The sequence below is a fragment of the Piliocolobus tephrosceles genome, chromosome 14 (assembly GCF_002776525.5).
Source record: "Piliocolobus tephrosceles isolate RC106 chromosome 14, ASM277652v3, whole genome shotgun sequence".
NCBI lineage: Eukaryota > Metazoa > Chordata > Mammalia > Primates > Cercopithecidae > Piliocolobus > Piliocolobus tephrosceles.
The window spans coordinates 82181019-82203518 of NC_045447.1; the positions used below are offsets into that span (position 1 = coordinate 82181019).

General features: G+C 38.9%; 1 protein-coding gene across 6 annotated transcripts in view; it reads right to left on the reverse strand.

Annotated features, from left to right (window-relative positions):
* Positions 1-22500, reverse strand: part of DOCK8 (dedicator of cytokinesis 8) — a 238921-nt gene that overhangs the window by 185284 nt on the left and 31137 nt on the right. For 4 of the 6 annotated variants that reach the window (XM_023213224.2, XM_023213221.3, XM_023213219.3 and 1 more), the window contains exon 1: positions 621-792. Coding sequence is in view for 2 of the 6 variants with exons in the window: in XM_023213223.3 (XP_023068991.1) it covers positions 1999-2101 (103 nt within the window). In the remaining 4 variants the exon portion in view is untranslated. Of the gene's footprint in view, positions 1-620; positions 793-1998; positions 2102-22500 lie in introns of those variants that run through there. The other 2 variants (XM_023213223.3, XM_023213218.3) reach the window with 1 other exon arrangement.

Here is a 22500-nt window from a genome sequence, read left to right on the forward strand (position 1 = left end):
AAAAAAAAAAAAAAAAAAAAAAAAAAAAGGAAAAGCTGGTATGGAGAGAAAGAGTTAAAGCCTGTTAGCTAAACTTCCTTAATGTCTCTTAGGAGTGATGTCCACACTATTTCCCAAGACAGCTACTGCAGAAAGCTGCATCTTCATTTATTTTTTAAAAAAGCAAAGCACTAAAACCCTCTACCTTGTTTACAATTTAAAAGTGTATCCAATCTATTTTAAACTAAATTTTGCATATTTTGGAATACAACCTCAGTCAATTTTTTTTAAAAAAAGTATTTGATTTTCAGTTAAATACATATTAGCACAAATTAAACCAAGAAGCATATCTAATTTATCTTAGTGTAAAGCTAATCTAATATACCTGAAAATGGACACATTATGCACTTGACATGCTTTTATTATACTCTGCAATTCTGAAACACACAGGAAAAGTACAAATAAAAAAGGCAGTCTAGCAAGTCACTTAAGTCATAAGCAGATTTTCTGAAAAAATGGCATGGAAAGTTACCTCTTGCAGTAAAAGATGCTATAGGTTTTTTAGTACTACTGTTTCATTAATGACACAACACACAAATTATCCTTCTGAAATAACCAGAAATCACTTCAGTAAAACATACCTTTAAAAGATTCACAGTTACACGGCGTGTAAATTGTTACAGGAGACAAAATGGCGGTTACCGGAAACTGAGTGGAAGGTTACAAAATTTCTAAGAGCAGAAGTGGTTTTGAAGTAATAAGTAGAAACAAAAAATAACCTAACCTCTTCAAGATAACCACCAGAACCAGCAAGAGAGTGCTGCTGTGCTGTGTGAGGAAGTGAGTACAGGAGGGCTGGAGCTCTCTCACAAAGGAAGTGAATATTCACTTCTGGTTTTACAAACCATCTCATTTGTCAGATTTATCTCACTTGGCACACATCTGGCATTTAGTGCTCAAATAATATAACCCATATGGGCACACTCAACAATTGGCATTGATAGAAAAATGTAGGCAATCTTCAACTTAAGAGGAAGTGTGTTTTAAAAATGAAGGTTTAGGGCCAGGCACAGTGGCTCACTGTAATCTCAGCACTTTGGGAGGCTGAGGCAGGAGGATCGTTGAGCCCAGGTGTTCAAGAGCAGCCTGGGCAACATAGCGAGACCCCTGTCTCTACAAAAAGTACAAAAATTAGCCAGGTGTGGTGGTATGTGCCTGTAGTCCTGGTTACTTGAGAGGATGAGGTGGGAGGAGAATCATTTGATCCTGGGAGGTTGAGGTTGCAGTGAGACGAGATCACCCACTGCACTCCAGGCTGGGTGACAAAGTGACACCCTGTCTCAAAAAAAGAAGGTTTGTACATACTGTAACAGGATATGAAGCTCCAGATAGAGCAAAATTATAGTGACAGAAGTGAATCAGAGATTGCGTGAGTTGGAGGGTGTGGCCTGCGGGGAGGATTGGGAGACGAGATTGTAAAAGGGCACTGGGGAACTCTTTAGGATAAAGGAAATGTTCTATATCTTGACTGAGTAAAGGTTAAGTGACTCTAAATTGCCCAAATTCACCAAATTGTATGCCTAAAATGTGTGAATTTTATTATATGTAAATTATACTAGCAAGAAAATGATTTTACAAAAAGGAGGTCTGTAACTCGGCATTTCAGATTTTGGAATAGGCTTTTCCAAAAAAATGCATACTATAAATGGTGGTAAGTTTTCAAGCTAGCCCTTCTCCCCCAGATATGAACCATAATTTGGATGAGACTGAGTAGCCTGGAAGCCCCTCAGTCTAGACACATCAAAACCACAGCTCCCAGAGGTTCTATTATGCACCCTAAGTACTGGTTGGCAGAGAGAGGGATATTGTTTGATGTCCAGACGCAGTCACAGAGTTAGGATCTGGTGACTGGAGAACGTGAGGTGATGGTAGGAAGATCTAAGGAGCAGGAGGCAAGCACATACCCTGGGCACTTTTGCACTTGACCAATTGCTAAGTAAACCTGGAACTCATACTTACTAGTTGAAGAGAGGGGAAGCCAGAGGTACTTATGCTCTGTCGATGGTACTGGCCAAGGTTTGGTGGGAGAGTAAACTGTTTCCTTATTTCCGCTGAAGAATACCTTGGATTAAAATAGAAAAATCTAAATGAAATGATTATTTTAAGAAATCATCGCGATTTTAGACGCAATCTTTGATATCATGTTATAAAACGTAGACCTTGGCTGGTCGATGAGCAGAACTGACTAAGATACTCTCAGTGGCCTGTTAGTGGACATTGTAGTTTTTGTCTGATAATACATACCCTTGAGAAGTTCACAGAGGCCATGATGCCTGCAGTCAGGGTCCTGCCCAATACTGGAAGGATGATGGCAGAAGGAGGACTTTGAGACCCAAGAAAAAGATCCAGGGCATTTGACTCCTTCTCCCCCAGCCATTCAGAGTTTTCTCTATGTGAGGATGTCTGGTATCTGACTAGAATCCTTTAAATCCTGAGCTGCCATTTTGATCCAGCCATTCTCATTTCAAGCAGCTGAACCCATTTGGCTGACTGGCTGCTACAACAGAGAACACCAGAGAACTGTTATTTGAATACTTCTGCCTCCTTGTAGGCACCTTCAATGCTACAAGAATTCCCAATGATTGTATTTTTTCCAAACTGCTCCTGGTGGAGTGATCCTTCGCATCACCCATGTGGACAATGCTCAGCCAACACTTTAGGGAGCCACACAAATGAGAGGAAGTTGTTCCCCACTGTCTACTTACACCTGCTGGCATGTGACTGCTGGCCAGTGATACCCCAGCTTACGAACAAGTCGACTCCTGAGCACTCATCTGTTAGCCATTTGTTTGGAACTCAGAGCACGTTTTCTTATTACATCATTGTGTTGGTGGTTGGATTCTCAGGCTAGTTCACAAAAGTGTATTTAAACCACAATGAGGCCAAAACATACAATACCAATACTGCTACTGAATATACTTAGAATATACTTAGAAACTAACAGAGATTACAGAGGATCAAATGAGGTCATATATTTTAAACATGCTTCGTATCCAACGAGGGTATATATAAATTTTTAAACATTGTTACTTTAAATGTAATACTTAAATATTACAAATGAAGCTTATTATGTTTTCTCTGTGAAAATGTGTGCTAGGGCATACTTATTAACTGCCCTGCATGATGAGGTTTCCTACATGGTTTGCTTTGCTCCTGACCTTGGCAATGAGTTACACCTAGAGAGGCAGGAAACTAGGCTCTTGTCTCAACTTTGGCATCTATTCTCCTTCAGGAGCACCCCAATTTCCTTTCAAGATGCCCACGCTCATGCTGTGCACTGTCTAGGCAGAAACACAAATCAAAAGAGTGGGCACATAACTCATGGCAGGACAAGCATCTCTCTTTCCCAGGATTCTGAATGACAAATGGAGAGAAGATTGGAAGAATAAGGCTGGAGCACATTCATCCTAGCGGTGGCCCCTTATGTGGTGAGGCAAGGAAGTGTGAAACCCCAGAGGAAGCTGTAGCGGCAAGCATAAATTGTGCTCCTTAATTTTCCATAGCATTTTCTTTATTTAATTTTTTTAAAGTATAAGGAAATACTAGGATAGGAAGTATTCTACTAGCCATGAGGGAAATTCTGATTAAACCACAATGAGATGTCATTTCACAACCACTAGGCTGGCTATAACAAGAAAGAGGGGCAATAACAAGTGTTTGCAAGGATGTGGAGAAACTGGAGCGCGCATATGCTATTGGTTGGAATATAAAATGGTGCAGCCATTTTGGAAAGCCATCTGGCAGTTTCTGAAAAATTTAAACAGAGCTCCCATGTAACCCAGCAATTCCACTCATAGGTATATACCCAGGAGAAATGAAAACATACTTCTGGAAGTGTGTGGTGGCTCACACCTGTAATCCCAGCACTTTGGGGGGTTGAGGTGGGCAGATCACTTGAGGTCAGGAGTTCATGACCAGCCTGGCCAACATGGCAAAACCCCGTCTCTACTAAAAATACAAAAAAGTTAGCCATGTGTGGTGGTGCGGGCCTGTAATCTCAGCTACTTTGGAGGCTGAGGCACGAGAATCGCTTGAACCCGAGAGGTGGAGGTCACAGTGAGCCAAGATTGCACCACTGCACTCCAGCCTGGGTGACAGAGCAAGACTCTGCTGAAAAAATAAATAAATAAAAAAAGACAACCACACTTCCCCACAAAAGCTAACACATGAAAGTTCATAGCAGCATTATTCATAAAGGCCAAAAACTGGAAAAAATCCAAATGTCCATCAACTGATGAATGACTTAACGAAAAGTTGTATATCCACACAATGGAAAATTACTCAGCAATAAAAAGGAAGAGAGTACATATACCCCACAACATAAATGAACCTTGGAAACATTATCCTAAGTGAAATAAGCTAAACCAAAAGATCACATGTTCTATGATTTCTTATATGAAATGCCCAGAATTGCAAAATCTATAGAGACAGAAAGTAGATTTGTGGTCACCTAGGGTTGGGGATATTGTAGAGAAATGGAGAGTGGCTGCTGATGAGTTTGGGGTTTCTGTTTGGAGTAATGAAAATGTTCTGAAATTGATTGTAGTGATGACTGTGAATATATTTAAAATCACTGAACTGTACACATGGGTGAATTTTGAAGTATATGAGTTATATCTAAATAGAATGAGATAGGTGTATATGTAAATATTCTACATAGACGAAAGTGAAGGCAAAAAATTAGTGTGACAACTAGGAATGAAAGAATAACCTCAGATTTTGTCTCCAAGTGTTTGATAGACTGATTTTAATTATAAGTTGGACAGTCACCGATTTTTTTAAAATCAACAGATTAGACTGCTGTCCAAAACAAAAGGTCTATATTGCATGAGCAACAATGTATCTTGTGTTTGGCACCATAGGACTCAAACCAACACTGCAATCATTTATTTGCTTACTTGAAAAGAGGATCATAAGCCATAGAGGGCCAACACAACCAAGCCAAAGCCCTTTTCTGTGATCAAGCTGACGTTTTGACAGATAAGACTGACTTCTCCTGGGAATGCTGCCTCTAGGTCTTCCCCCAAGAGCTCTCAAATGATATGTCTTAGTTTCCCAGTCATTCTAAAACTAGTCCTATTATAGACCAGAGTGGTTGATGTGAAATAAGAATATCTGAAAATGTTCAGGAAAGAAAGTGGCATTATGAGATTATCAAAGAGGTAGGAAGGACAGGGTCTTGCTTTCATTTTGAAGCAAGACCTGTTGTCGTATGTCAAAACTCTAGTATTTTTGTCATCATGAAATCAGAATGTTCCTACCCTCTAGCCTTTCTTAAACAGAGTCTACTGGTATTTCTGTTCCAGTCCTCCATATACAAGTTTCCTAATTCAGAACTATACAACTAATCTTCTTCCTTGACACTTTGAGCCTAACCCAATACCTAATAGCACTCCTATTTTCTCTCCCTACAAAACCCTATAGAGAAGGCAATTAAACCTGTCACTTCAAAACTGTCAAATATGAATGGTTTGTCATTAAACTGAAAATAGTGAATCATTCCACGTGGAAAAGAATTGCTTCATATAATTTGAAGAACTTGAAAATAAAATATCTCTAGTGAGGCCCTACACACATATTAAGCTAGCAGAAATAGGCTGGAATGATAAAATTTCATGTTGGTGAAGCTGTGGGAAAACCAGCATGCCTCACACCCCTGGTGGGGTTGTATATTGGCTCTGTGTCTCTGGAAAGTAATAATGTAATCTGCAACCAGAACTATAAAACTGCTGTTAATTCTTTTATCTAACTATCCCGGTTTGGGAAATATACACCATGGAATTCATACAAACAAAAATATAATTTTGAGCGGAAATGAACATAAGAACTCTGTATATGATAGTATGATAGCAAATAATTGGAAATAAGCAAAGCATCCCACATTGGAAAGAACACTGAACAAATAACAGTATAAAATATATGGGATATCATTTTTCCATTTAAAATGACAAAAATATAAATTAGGTTGACCCATGGAAACCTGCATACAAAGTAAGCTACAGTAAAAAATAGTATGAGCAACTAAATACAAACACACAACAATATAACAATATACGTGGAAATATACTACAAGGATCAGAAATTCTTTCCATAGTCACAAAGTAGTTTAATAACTAACTCATTCAGGTCTGTCTCCTGTGAAGTTATGTAAGTTCACAATTAAAAAAAAAAAAAATCCATATGGTTGGGCACAGTGGCTCACGCCTGTAATCCCAACACTTTGGGAGGCCAAAGCAGGTGGATCACTTGAGCTCAGGAGTTCGAGACCAGCCTGGGCAACATGGTGAAACCCAGTCTTTACAAAAATTACAAAAATTAGCCAGGTATAGTGGTGTGTGCCTGTGGTCCCAGCAATTCGGGGGGCTGAGGTGGGAGGATTGCTTGAGCCTGGGAGGTTGAGGCTACAGCGAACTGTGTTCATGCCTGCTGCACTCCAGCTTGGGTGACAAAGTGAGATCCTGTCTCAAAACAAAAACAAAAACAAACAAACAAATTGCATATATATAAAATAATGTGCAGACAGAGCGTACTACTTGGGGTGTTTAGAAGTTACGTAAATGTTGGCTATTAAGTTTCCTAACATGGAACTTCAGTCCTAAAAGAACATATAGCACCCCAATGTCCAAATCAACCTTCTTCATCTCTACCCTGGTCCTAGTGAAGGGGGACATCTGTCTCCACAAAAAGGAACACAGCCAAAGCAGGTGTTTGCACAGGTTCCATTTCTATGCAGGTACTGTGTGTGGGTTTTATTTTCCTCTACATTTGATTCTCAGACCAAATTTGACATGTTCAAGATAAGTTTCATGATGCTAGATTTATATCATGATAATATTTCCTTAATGAGCTAAGATACCCTTCTTCTAAGGAACTCAAAATAGTTGATAAGTATTATCTTCTTTATTTTCATACATTTTACTGGAAGGGAGCCTTGCGATTTATTTAAAATGTCAATACCCATTGTGATTAAGGAGTCAGAATGGTGGTGATGGATTGGTAGTAGGGAGTGGGTAGAGAAGCTCTATGTTTTTTTTCAGATCAGCAATAATTATGATATACAATTGGGACTACAAACCACAACTAATCATAGAGTAGAGCTTTCAAAGTGTGGCTGCTGGACCATTTGCATTAAGTCATCAGCTACTTAGATAAAAATTGAAATTCCTGGACCCACCCCAGTCCTGTATTAGCATCTCTTGTGGTATGGTCTGGAAAACTGTATTTTAAGTCAGCAATTCCAGGTGATTTTTATGTCCAATAAAGCATAAGATTCACTGATAGTGCAAGACTGTGAAGGAATGGTTGGTTCATTCCTTCATTCATTTCACATTGAGAACACACAAATTGTTGGGCTCTCTGTTGCTGCTCCTGGGAAGCCTGATCCAGTGGGTAGATGGGAGGAGGGCAGATGAATCATTGAATACTTATAATATAGTAAATATTCTATTACAGGAATATGCATAGTTCCTTGTGAGCAAAGAGGAAAGAGTTACTAATTCTGCCTAGGAATGTTTAGGGAGCTTTTAAAACAAGATTTCTGAGCCAGATTTTGAGAAAAAAATTAGTAAAAGAAGGTCTGATGGAGAAGACAATGCACTTTAAACTTTTAAACCATTTCATGATATGTAGACATCAGTTTTTCTCATTCTCACTTTAAGTATTTTAAACATCATGCTGCCTCATTTCTTTATAAAATATGTGTCTAGCAGAATAAAGAAAAAGAATGAAAACTCATTGACAGAGTCCTGAGTTTTGCCATTTGCCATTTGCTTGAGTTTAAGCACATTAGTTGACTAAGGTGGGTCATAGTTTCATTATACATAAACCAAAGGGGCTGGGCTTTATAGTACTGAGCATCTTTCCAGCTCTAACAGGCAAAGATGCACAAGAATCTCCAAGCAGATCAGTCAGCACCACGAGCTACTCCAGCAGCTGTGCTAGGAAACCAAACAGCCCTGGAAGGCTTCTCCCTGGCTTTTGACCCTCAAAGAAAATTCTTTCATTATCTGCTGGTATGGTCGGCAGCCAAATTGGCTGGATGGATTTTAAAACTGATTAAGGAAAAAAACCTCGTCTATAAGTATTGAAAGAGGTTTGGGTCTCTTGAGGTTTTCCTGAATCTGACATGTTGTAAACAATAGTGAAAGGGGTGGGGTAAAGAAAAGCAAATATATAATTTACTCTTGGTAACAAGCGATTATAAAACTCCACAAATACAGTGTAAAGTACACAGTTAGTAATAAATATTAATTACAGACATTTGTAGGTGTACATGTGGATGTAACCACAACATACAACATATAATTAAACCTTGAAAAATAGCCATTGTTTCAGGACTAGAAATGATTTACATCAAATAAGCAGTGAAAGGTTGTTATACACCCCTCTCCCCAAACTTACTAAGTTACAAGGTTAGGGCAGGGTAGTATTTTTAAAAAATCAAGGTTTAGGCCGGGCACAGTGGCTCAAGCCTGTAATCCCAGCACTTTGGGAGGCCAAGGCGGGTGGATCACCTGAGGTCAGGAGTTCGAGATCTGCCTGGCCAACATGATGAAACCCCGTCTCTACCAAAAATACAAAAATTAGCCCGGTGTGGTGGTACACACCTGTAATCCCAGCTACTCAGGAGGCTAAGGCAGGAGAATCGCTTGAACCCGGGAGGCGGAGTTTCCAGTGAGCTGAGATCATGCCATTGCACTCCAGCTTGGGGGACAAGAGGAAGACTTCATCTCAAAAATAAATAAATAAATAAAAACAAAAAAATAAATAAATAAAAATCAAGGTTTAAAATTTTGTTGCATGTAGAAAAACTGACTTTGAATGATATAGCTATCAAAGGGTTAGATCATTGTGCATGGCATGGGTAAGGTCTGAAAACACACATCTAGCTCAAGAGTGAGTAGTTCCTGGAGTTGACCACATAAAAGAAATCTAAGGCTTTTTCTGAGATGTATTCTTGGATGCTTTTAGTAAAGTGCACTTTTAAAAGTCTACAAAATGAATTTCTGTAGCAAACTTTATATATTTATATATCTACACATATATCTATATATCTCTATCCATAACTGTATCTCCATACACTCGTATACATATATGCATACATATTTTCAGCCAAAAAGTCTGGAATAAATTCCTTGTAAATTCTTCAGCCTGTGGCCTCACAATGGATTATTACAGGTTTTATTGTTTCTCATATTTTCTATCTCCTCTCATAAACAGACAAGTCATAACTGTACAACTTCCATAAAACTGATTCAACAGGTGGAAACATGACTACAAAGAAAAGTTTGCCCCTTATTAGGAAGGCATGGAACTTAATGTTTCTTCCTCACAGGGGAGTCCCAAATCCCTTTCACTTAGAAAATTCCTCTGAAGACAGTGGAATATTTATTAGACGACTTAAGTGTTTGAGCGTTCCAGCAGCAAGACTAGAGAAGGATTTCTCAGTGTCTTCAGAGACATCTCCTCTCCCCAGCCTTTATATATCATCATGTAAGTTTCCTTCTTAATATAATCACCATCTACTGATGAAGCAGCATAACCACCTAAAAGAACACCTGTAATCTTTGAGTGTCTTGTGTTTTAAGAAAAGAGAGTCTTTCCAGAAAAGTGTATTGAGTCATAAAGTAACAGATGTAACCTATGTAAGCTGGATCCCAAAGGAGGAGGAGAGATCAAACTGGAGCAGAAGTAATATTTTTAGAAATATTGGCTGACAAAAATACCAGACGCAGCTTCATAAAGCTCTATAAATGCCCATCAGAATCAATACAGAGGAAACCAAACCTAGACACATCATAGTAAAACTACTGAAAATCAAAGAGAAAAATCTTTAAAACATGCAAGGAAAAGACACATTATCTTCAAAGTGTAATAATGCAACCAACAATTAACTTCTCAATTGAAAAAGCGAAATCCACAAACCAATGCAATGACATCTTCAAAGTGCTGAAATAAAATAGCTAACAATCTAGAATTTTCTACCTAGTGAAAATATCCTTCATAAGTAATGAAGGAAAAAAGATTTTATCAGATAAACAAAAATGGAGAGAATTTATTACCAGCAGAGCCATACTAAAATAAATAGTAAAGACAGTTTTTGAGGCAGAAGAAAAGCAATCCCAAATGGGAACACAGAAGTGCTGAAAGCATTGAAATACACCAAAAGGGTAAACGTAAGTAAATCTAAATGATAGTGACTGTACAATATAAATATAATAATGATAACAATGTGATGTTTAAAATATACATAGAATTAAAAGGTATGAGGGGTAAATGGATTTCATATGTTTTATAGTCCATATTATATCATCTGGGAAATGGTAAAAGTACTAATTAATACTAGGATTCTAATAAGTCAAACATGTATTGTTGTAATGTCTATAGCAACAAGAAATGTGGGCAAAACAGAAAAAAAAACCCACATAGGATTGAACATTTATACCCAAATATATCAGTGTTTTGTTTGTTTGTTTTGTGTTTTTATTGTTTTTTTGAGACGGAGTCTCAGCCTGTTGCCCAGGCTGGAGTGCAGTGGTATAATCCTGGCTCACTGCAACCTCTGCCTCCCGGGTTTAAGCAATTCTCCTGCCTCAGCCTCCTGAATAGCTGAGACTACAGGCACCTGCCACCACACCCAGCTCATTTTTGTATTTTTAGTAGAGACGGGGTTTCACCATGTTGGCTAGGCTGGTCTTGAACTCCTGACCTCAGGTGACCCACCCACCTCGGCCTCCCAAAGTGCTGGGATTACAGGCGTGAGCCACCACGCCTGGCCTATATCAGTTATTAAATGTAAACAGATTAAATTCTCTAATTAAAAGACAAAGGTCATCAGACTACATTTTAAAAAATTGTTACTTATAAGAAGCACATTTTACTTTTAAAAACAAATTGAGTATAAGTAGCTGGCAATAAGCTGCACATATTTAAAGTATACAATTTGATAAGCTTTGACATATGTATAGACCCATGAAACCATTACTACAATAAATAAGTTTCTTCATGCCCCTTCTTAATTCTTACCCTCTTTCTCCTGGCAACTACTAATTTGCTTTCTGTAACTGTAGATCATTTGCATTTTCTAGAGTTTTATATAAATAGAATCACACAATATATCGTTTTTTTGGTCTGGCTTCTTTCATTCAACAGAATTATTTTGCAATCCATTTATATTGCACTGTGTATTAGTAGTTTACTCCCTTTTATCATAGAGGAATATTCCGTTGTATGGATATAACAGTTTTTTTTTTAAATCTATTCACCTGTCTATGGACATTTGCGCTGTTTTCAGTTTTTAGCTGTTATAAATAAAGTTGCTATAAACATTTGTGTTCAAATCTTTATATGGATACATTCTTTCATTCCTCTTGGGTAGATGACCAGTTAAAGTGTTCTACAATGTGGTTGTATACTCCCATAATCAGTGTTCCAGTTTTTCCATTTGTTCAACAATACTTGGTGGTGTTAGTATTTTTAATTTTAGCGATTATACTAGATATGTTGTATGTGGTGGTATCTCATTGTGTTTTTAATTTGCATTTCCCTAATGACTAATGATGCTAAGCTAGTTTTCATGAAGAGACACATTTTATTTATATTTAACTTTTATTTTAGGTTTAGGGTTACATTTACATGTTTGTAACATAGGTAGATTGCGGTGTCCTTTCTTTCCCTCTTCCTTCCTTCCTTTCTTTCTTTCTTTCTTTCTTTCTTTCTTTCTTTCTTTCTTTCTTTCTTTCTTTTTCTCCTTCCTTCCTTCCTTCCTTCCTTCCTTCCTTCCTTCCTTCCTTCCTTCTGACACACTTTAAATATAAGGACATAAAAAGACTGAAAGTGAAAGAATTTAAAAAGTTATGAAACCTAGCCAAAAGAATGCTGAGGTCGCTATAGTACTATCAGACAAAATGGACTTTAAGAAGCATTACTGAAGAGACAGACATTTCCTAAATAACCAAAGGGCAATCCACCAGAAAGACACAACAATTCTAAATATGTATGTACCAAGTAATATAGGCTCAAAATATATAAAGCAAGAACTGCAAAAGTAAGAGGAAAAATATTACATCCACAACTATAGTAAAAGTTTCCAACATACTTCTGTTCTATCACGCAGATAAAAAAAAAAACCAGAGATACACAGAACTTGAAGATGATAAACAGACTTGTGCTAATTGACATATACAGAAAACACCATGCCTAACTTTAGAGTACACATTCTTCTTGCACACATTAAACATTTACTTATTGACCATATCCCCAACCATAAAACAAGTCTCAACAAGTTGCAAAGGTCCAGAAATGATATAGAGTAGCTAGTCTGATGCCATGTGGAACTAAACTAGAAGCCAACAAAAACATGCTAGCTCTAAAACATCTAAATATTTGTTTGTTTCTGCAAATGACATTATTTTAAGCCTATTTTTCTTTCCATTTAGGTGCCTGGGCTAAGTAAGTGGATTTTTAAAAATTACATAAATCCAAAAAGAAAATAGCCAGAGAGGAAAACTACATGTAATATTTAGACATAGTTATATAAGCTATTCTATTTTTATTTTGGGCATGTAATATATTTTGCAATTTTAAATATAAAAAGTATTAAAAAGCACATTGAACAATGTCTCCCTCCTCCTCTTGCTTGCCAGGTACCCAGTTCCCTCTCCACAGACAATCTAGGTAATAATTTCTTGTGTTTCCTTCTGTGCATATAGAGTTTATAAGCAAATACATGTATATATTCTTTCCCACATTTTTATTTACACAAATGGGAATACAGTACTTGAGAGTCATCTATGTTGTAGTGTTCACCCATTGTTCATTCTTTTTTATTATGGAGTATTCCCCTATATGAATACCACAATTTGTTTATCTGTTTGCTGGTGATCTTCATTTTGCTTTATTCACTCAATAGATAAATACATAATAATTCCCTCGTTCTTTTTTTACAGCTGCATATGTACTCTACTATGTAAGTGGGAATAATTTCTTAACTACTCTCTTTCATACATTTCTGTTGTTTCTAGTTTTCTGCCAGCACATAAAAAGTTCAGAAAACTGCACATATGAATTCATACATGTATAAATATATCTGTGGAATAAAGTCCTAGAACTGGAATTGTTGGGTGAAAGTGTTTGTGTATTAGTCCTTCAGAGTATTTTACCAATTAACACACTAAGCAGCCATATAAAGAAAGTGTCCAAAATGCTTTCAACAATTTTAAGGAGTTATTGAATTAACTGGTTATTCTGCCCATTGTTATCTAACTATCCTGAAGAACCAAGAATCCATTTATTGGACACACAAAACCAACATTTGCGTTGAGGGACTCTTTTTTTAACTTTATGGGCAGGAAGTTGCTATCTAGTAAAGTTAATCCCTTTGTTTACGGGGTAACTGTAAGACTCAAGACAGTATGGTTACCTTCTGGTGGGCTGAAAATTTCATTTGGGCATACTAAGTTTGAGGTTCTCATGAGGACTCCAAGTGGAAGTCAAGTTGGCCGTTGGATAAACGGTCTGGAACAGAAACAAAGCCCCAGTTGCGGATGTGAATTTGGCCAGGCTTGAGAGAGCAGGGCTGAGAGGTTCACACCTCCCCACCCATGGTTTCTCGTCCATGTCCCCAGCAACCCATATCTAGTTTACCAAAACGGTTATATGTGGTGCCCACAATGGTGTGGTTATAATCTGTGGTCTGGGAACAAAGCCACATAGCCTGGCTAAACAACTAAACCAATCTCTCTCACTCTGCACACCAGTGGTCATTCCTGTGTTTTGGCTTTCACCCCTCTTTGATGAGTCTAATCTTTGAGGAAAACACAGATAACAAAAGCTCTCAACAAGCTGGTCAGAGAAGATCTTGAAAGCAGCTCCTGGGACCACTGAACAATTTGGGGAATGAAATTTTGCCAAATGCATAGACTAAAAATAGGTATACTTTGGCCATTAAGAAGAACTTCCTGATTATTAGGACTGCAGAAGGTTGACTCATTTTTTTGTGTGTGAAAACAGAAAATGATGCCACTACTTACTGAGTGCTTACATCACACAGGGCCCTGTGCTGAGCACTTCATAAGCGCTTCATTGAATCCACACGGCAATGCTATGAACCAGGTTTATCATCCCTGTTTAACAAATGCAAAACTCAGGGCTGGAAATGTCTGGAGAATTTGAACCCAAGACTATCTGACTCCAGAGAACATTCTGTTAGTTACTATGCTTATTATATGAGTATAAGCTTAAAAACGTATTTAAATCTGAATACAGTATTTGAAAACTTTCCATGTTTTTAAGTAGTGTACTTAAAAACTAGAAGGAAATACTACTATTCATAGTTATGTTAGAGAGGTAGGAAAATAGGATTTTTTTTTTTTTTTTTTTTTTTTTTGAGACAGGGTCTTGCTCTGTCACCAAGGCTGAGTGCAGTGGCGAGATCACAGCTCACTGCAGCCTCAAACTCCAGGACTTACGAGATCCTCCTACCTCAGTCCCCTGAGAGCAGCCAGGACTACAGGCATGCACCACCACGCCTAATTTTTAATTTTATATTGAGATGGGATCATGCTATGTTGCCCAAGCTGGTCTCAAATTCCTGGATGCAGGTGATCCTCCTGCCTCAGCCTCCCAAATTGCTGGGATTATAGGCATGAACCACCACACTCAACCTCGAGTTGTTTTTTATTTTTCTTTCTCTAAAATGTTTGCACTGTGGTTGCCATAGATTTATGACAGAAATTGTAAACACACACATACCTTTTTAAACTATTATGAAAGTATCTTAAGAGTCTCTTCAGGGCTGAGTGCGGTGCCTCACACCCATAATCCCAGCACTTTGGGAGGCTGAGGCAGGGGGAATCACCTGAGGTCAGGAGTTCGAGACCAGCCTGGCCAACATGGTAAAACCCCATCTCTACTAAAAATACAAAAATTAGCTGGGCATGGTGGTGCATGTCTGTAATCCCAGTTACGCGGGAGGCTGAGGAAGGAGAATTGCTTGAACCCGGGAGGCAGAGGTTGCAGTGTGCCGAGATCGTGATACTGCACTCCAGCCTGGGCAACAGAGCAAGACTTCATCTCAGAAAAAAAAAAAAAAAAAAAAAAAAGTCTCTTCAGGGATCCTTTCATCATTACCATTTTGTTTCTAAGTCTCCTGGAATTTTGAAATAAAACTGTATTCTCAGCATACTTCGAGCTCTTGCATCCACTTCCTCGTCTACCTGGATTCAATTAAGCTCAACACACATTGTTGGATGCTGTTGATTAAAAACACCTCATTTCTCCACTCTGATTTGTGATTTATCTAAGTTATTTGTCCCAGCATAGCCAGCTCCTTGGCCAATTTAGAGGCCACATGCTGTATATTCATGAAAGGGCCTATAATGGTGCTATTTATTTTCAGATGTGCTGGCCAAGGCAGTGAATTAGCTGCATGTCTGTGTGACTTAGTGAGGTGGCTTCAGTAAAGACATGGAGAGCCTTCCAGCCTCTGCTATTCAAGCTGATTGCAGTTGTGAAATATACATGCCTTTGCTATAAGGGGAAATGGAGCAGTTCTAACTTCCTCATTTTTTGTGAGTTTGCTTTGTTAAACTATGGAACTTATGGAGGTGGCTGAGAGAGAAAGTTTTTGTTTGCCCTTGAACACAGCTTCAACCTGTGGGGGACAACTGAACTAAGCTAAGGACCGTCAGGTAATTGTTGTTGTATCTTCATGCACACCCTCTATAGAAGTGGTTCTCAAAATGTGGTCCTGAGACCAGCAATGTCAACGTCCCCTGGCCAAGCTAGAAATGCAGACTATCAGGCCTCCGCCCAGACCTACAGAATCCTAAACTCTGGAGATGGGCCCAGATATGTGTTTTAACAAGCCCTCCTGGCCGGGCGTGGTGGCTCACACTTGTAATCCCAGAACTTTAGGAGGCCGAGGTAGGCGGATCACAAGGTCAAGGGATCAAGACCATCCTGGCCAACATGGTGAAACCCCATCTCTACTAAAAATACAAAAATTATCTGGGTGTGGTGGCACATGCCTGTAATCCCAGCTACTCAGGAGGCTAAGGCAGGAGAATCGCTTGAACCTGGAAGGCTGAGGTTGCAGTGAGTCGAGATTGCGCCACTACATTCCAGCCTGGTCTCAAAAACAAAAACAAACAAACAACAACAACAACAAACAAGCCCTCCAGATGATTCTGATGCAGGCTTACGTTTGGGAACCACTGGTCTGTTGCTAGCAGACAAATTCCATCTCTGCCAGCGTTCTCTTGCCCTTTCCCCATTCTCCCTCAGTGACATAGGACTGTAATCACCCTTCCTCAGTCTAACTAACCCTATCTAGTTAATCTGAAAATCAAGATTCTAACAGACATTCATTTAATGATATCTGCTTCCTACCTAGCCAAATTTAACTAAGATATTCTACTTTGTACAAACAGTTAACGTGCCCTCAAATAATCACTTCCTCCATTCCCTCCTTCCCCAGTCCCAAACTGTCTCCATCTTTTCTCAAAATTTGTTTTACTTTGGAGGATGAAAACAATGCTTCTTAAACCAAAGAAACTGCACTGTTCCAAAGTTATGAAGCTATTAACGGTTGGCTGTTATTTACTTTAAGAAAAAGCTCTGATGTGGGAGGTGGAGTCAGTGCCTGGAAGGGTGAATATTTTGGAGAAGGACAGCAGGCTCAGGAAAGTTACAGAATGACTAGAATCTCTTAGTTGAGAACAGTAGAGAGATGAGACATAAGCCCAGATGTCTGACATTGATTTATTCTTTCAAGTATTTATCGAGTATGCACTTGCTTAAAGTTCTGGGGGTACTGTAAAGAGGAAAGCAGACAAAAGCCTCTGCCCTCATGAAGCTTCTATTCTGATGTGCACTGAAGCCTGGGCTTCTGCCACATTCTTTTGTATTAAGACTGCCCTATCCAGTGATCCTTTCAGCTCAGGGTGTTTTATCATTATAGGTACCTGAGGCAAGCAAAATATATGGTGCCTTTATAGGAAGGGAGGAGATGGCCGGAATGAGGGAAAAATTCTTCAAAAGGAAAAGTACCCAGACAGACCCCACCCCAGCTAACCAAAATTAGTTATTCACAGAGCAAAGGAAATCTCTCTGAGGCTTCAAAATTTGACATCTTTATGGTTCCAGGAATCATGCACATTAATAAAGTTAAATTTATCCTCATAACAGCTCACTCATGGGACAAGTACTACCCTCATGTTATAAAAAAGGAAGCTAAAGCAGAAAAGAATTGGGTACTGGATCAAGTTCTGAAGTAGAGCCTGTTCCAACCTAAGAACCAAGTCTGCCTCTGCAGGATTTTCTTGCCTGTATTGGCATATTGATGGTCACTTAGCTCTAGCACTGAGCCTTTTCCCGAAGTAAGGCCCAGTCTTCTGCCAACATTCTCCAGGGAGCCACCATGTCCTTTATTGTTCTGCAAATATTCTTTCCTGAAGGGCTCAGAAAGAGCCTCGTTCTTGTGATCTATCCACTATTTCCCGTATGAATCCTAATACTGTAGCCTTAATAAAATTTCTATCTAGATATAAGTTCCTTTACTCTTCCCTTACTGAAGAGCTGGTCATGTTAGTGTGATAGATGCGGAAGTAATAATCTCTTAAATCACTTCTTAATAAATGAGACTATATTCTGTGCACTAACCAGTTATTCAAGATGACAACTATTAGGATATTTGTTTTGGTGAAATCATATGGCCTGAGTTATGGATCAAGCAGGTATTTTAAATCAAGAAGCCTGAATAAAAATACCAACCCTTCCAATTTTGAGGAGAAGAGGTATTTTTCTCTATGTGTAATATTAAAATAATACTATGTTTGTTGTATAAAAATATAGCAAAATTTTACATCAATGAGTATAAATTATTCTTCATATGAAGAAATGATGAGAGACTAGAGGACATGTATGGTAAATAAGAGACTAGAGGACATAAGTTATTTGAACTGTTTGTTTTTTTGTTTCTTTGTTTTTTTTTTTTTTCAGACAGACTCTTGCTCTATCCCCCAGGCTGGAGTGCAATGGCGCAATCTCTGCTCACTGCAACCTCCACCTCCTGGGTTCTGCCTTAACCTCCCGAGTAGCTGGGACTACAGGCAAGCGCCACCACGCCTGGCTAATTTTTGTATTTTTAGTAGAGATGGGGTTTCACCATGTTGGCCAGGCTAGTCTCAAACTTTTGACCTCAGGTGATCCACCCGCCTTGGCCTCCAAAAGTGCTGGGATTACAGGCATGAGCCACAGTGCTTGGCCTGTTATTTGGACTTTTTAAAAGAGACATGGCAAATGTGAATATTACATATACAGAAACGTATTTCCTTCTGCATTAACTGGTGATTTATTTCTTATTACCTATCTTAAACTCAAAACAGTCAAAAGAGTCTCAGGATCATTATAAGGATGATCTAAAGACATTCTGTTTAGACTCCTAGAAAATTACTCAAGATACTTGTAATTGGGCACATATATGAAAACCTTTCCTTTTATATATTGAGACTGTTCTCTTTTTTTAGAGAACTTAAATACAAAACCTCCTGATATTCAAGCTAATGCTGTAACAACAAAGCTAACTTGAGCAAACACTGAACAACTCCTTTGCAGGCCCTGTTCTGGAATCCTTCCAGTGGTGACCCTCAAACTTTAGCGTACAAAAATAAGAATCCGCTAGGGAACTGATCAACCATGCAGATTTCTGAGCGCCACCCTCTTGAGATTCTGACTCATTGGTTTGAGCATAGCTAGAATCTGCATTTTAACAACCCCAGGGGTTCAGATGTAGTCCACCTAAGGACACTCTGAGACAAGCAACAACTGCCTTGTGAACTTTGAGCCAATGGAAAACCTGACCAAGAAACCTGTCTCATCATTAAACCAAGTTTACAACCTCAAGTCTTGATGCATACTTGGTGCTCACTCAAATGGAAGTAGAAGCAGAATGTGAGTCAATGTGGTTCTATCTGCAATTTTCCACTTCCACCTGCAGGGCAATGATTTATCCATAATGCAGGAAGGTCAAGGTTTCCAGGACAGCATAAGTCAACATTTTCTTTCTTACTACTATGTAAACAAGTTTTTCAAGGCACTTTAGATTAGAAAAGTTAATAAAGAGGAAAGAGAAAGGAGGAAAGACAGAAGAGAAGGATTTTTACAGGGAAAATAAAAGAAAGGTAATCTTGCTCAAGTAAGTAGGACGAACTGGACTATACCTGCTGAATAATTACAGGGTATGCTTCACAAGGCACACACTCAGTTAAGCCAGACCCACTGGCCAGTAATGAGATAGCAAGAGTTGGGAATTATTCTTTTTCTGGCCTCATATTATCTGCAGAGTCCATGAGGGTTTAGAAGGATGGTCTTTTTCAGAAATCTTAATCTGTAACAAATAGAGGAATGGAATTGCATCTCAGTGAGATCTTGCTGTCCCGATTCTTCTTCAGCCACCTGTATGCCTACCATGGGTTTGCAAATTCTGCCCTGGGTCTGGTTATTACATTAAGAATGTATCTTACTGTCGATATCAGGGTTCCTATTAAACTGTTCTCCTATGCAGTTCCAAAATACTAGACACATAAGGAAAAGTGTTTTCCTATAAATGCTTTACTTTTTACCTTCAACAAGGGAACAACAGTTAGCTTTAACTTTCAACAGTTTTAGAATACTTTGCATTTTAAAAGCTTCTTGCATTTGAACACATCTCAAAATCTTGGCCTCACTCTCTTTTCTCAATGCATAAGGGTGGTTACGATCCCTGGGGGTTTTCAAATGCTTTTATACCAGGTGACTGTGCATTAAACAAGCTATGGTGAAGTTGATCCATGATAATTAACAGGAATAAGATTTTAGGGAAAAAATTCTAAAACCTATTTCTTAAATGAAGCCATCAATCATGGCAGAGGAGCCACATGTTGGGCACAAAGCCAATACACACATGGCTCTTTCTGGGACACGGCTTTTGGTCAAAGGCAAGGTATTCCCCACAAGAAGAGAGCTGAACATGTCTCCAGTTTTGCTAGTCTCTTATATTAGCATAACTTTTAGTCTTATGGAGGCAAACCTTCCCTGTTCCAGAGCCTTACTTCCAATGAAGTAGGCAAGGCAACAAACACTCAAAGAAGTTCAGGGACTGCTTAAGCCTAACAAATCTTGCAAGCGGTAGAGGTGGAAAGACAACTGAGTTTATGCTTAGGAGAGTAGACTGTGGTCTTTTTTCCTAAAGAAAGTTGTTTTGAGTAGGTACAATGGGCAGTAGGTCACCATTTCAAGAGGAAAGAAATCCCTGACCAGCCATAACTTTCTATGCTTGTAATTCCTACCACCTTAAAGCACATAGGAAGTCTTTAGTTGGATTGAAAGATCAGTTACTTGAGAGAATAACATATATACTAAACCTTAGTACAGTGTCATATTCGTACATAAGATTAATCCATACCCACCTAATTTCATACAGGGACACTGAGGAAGTGAAGCCCAGACCACCCTGTAGATGCATAGGAAGCTGAGGAAGACAATGGGTCCCAAAAGAGCAATGTGGGAATTGGGGTCCAGTCCTTTTCCAGGAGGGATGGAGCGTAAAAAGAATATTAATAAAATCAGGTGTTCAAGGCTAGTTTCTGAAAAAACATTTTGAATCAAACCTCTGTCCCAAGGACAGAATAAAACACTCTGTGCCTTGGGACACCCTAGGACCAACTTCATCCATTTCTCGGTTTTTCTTAGATTAGCACAATAACAAGTAGTTTAAATGCATGTTGGTTACCAACTAAAGTTAACAATAAAGCCTGCCTAAATTGATGCAAGGAAGTATACATAGGACTTTTTTTTTTTTTTTTTTTTTTGAGATGGAGTCTCACTCTGTTGTCTAGACTGGAGTGCAGTGGCGCGATCTCGGCTCACTACAACCTCTGCCTCCCGAGTTCAAGCAGTTCTCCTGCCTCAGCCTACCAAGTAGCTGGGGCTACAGGCATGCATCACCAAGTCTGGCTAATTTTTTTGTATTTTTAGTAGAGACAGGGTTTCACGTTCGCCAGGCTGGTCTTGAACTCCTGACCTCAGGTGATCTGCCCGTCTCAGCCTCCCAAAGTGAGATTACAGGGGTGAGCCACTGTGCCCGACCTATGTAGGAATTTTTTTAAAAATGAACGAATCTAACAAGATAATTATTTTCAATATTCTCATGCTAACTTACACAGTAATCATATTTCAATTAATAAAAACTGGTTCAAATCTTGCATAATCATCTACTAATGGTGTGATCTTGGGTATATTAGTTGACCCTGCTAAACATATGGTGGAGTGACAGAGACGTAGACACACAGAGAGACTCTGAGCCCCAAACCTGTCAGGCTGTAAGAATTGTCCTTGGGGCTGGGCACGGGGCTCACGCCTGTAATCCCAGCACTTTGGGAGACCGAGGTGGGTGGACCATGAGGTCAGGAGGTCGAGACCAACCTGACCAACATGGTGAAACCCCATCTATATTAAAAGTACAAAAACTAGCTGGGCATGGTGGCATGTGCCTGTAGTCCCAGCTACTCGGGAGGCTGAGGCAGGAGAATCACTTGAACCCAGGTGGTGGAGGTTGCAGCGAGCCGAGATCGCACCACTGCACTCCATCCTGGGTGACAGAGCAAGACTCCATCTCAAAAAAGAAAAGAAAAACAGAATTGCTCTCAGATCTGCACCCCATGTGCTGGTTAAGTAGTTTCCCATTCTTCTTACTTTATGGTGTACCCTTAAAATAATGCACCATTAACTGAGGTAACATGAGCGTATCTTTAATCCTTATAACCTGGAAAACCCTACTACTAGAACTACTATTACTGCAATTAACAATACTAGTCACACTTAATGAGTGCTTTCTGTCTGATCATTAGCCCATTTAGTCCTCACAACAATCCTATGAGGGAGGTATTATCATTTTCACTTTACAAATTTGGAAACTGAAGCTAAGAAAGGTTAAGAAACTCGTACAAGACTTTACTGGTAGGCACAGAGAAGGAAGGAGACAGAAGATAGCCCTACTGGAAAATGTTATCACCAGGCACATCTCAGAGAAAGTTGCTCTAGGAGTTAAACTTCTGGTATTTTCCTTCCCAGGGGCTTGGCAATGGAAAGCTTAGCATGCAAAAGCTTTCAGAAGAAAGGATACTAAGCTTTACCCCTAGCTACTAAAAAGAGCAGGTTTTAGCCTGTTGCTGAGACTTTGAACCTGGCTCCAATATCATTAATCCTTTCATGGATAAGTAGTCCTGGAATACGTTCCAAATGTAATCCAAATACCCATGTTAGCAATGGGTAAAAGATTTAAGAGCAACTTCTAAACATTGATTTTTTTCATCAACTATGATTCTCTTTTTGTGTAGTTTGTCTCTTTGTGTTTCACCAAGGAACAAATCTCAAGCACAATAAAAGTGAAGCCCTGTGAAGTCCAAAATCTGTTAATGCACC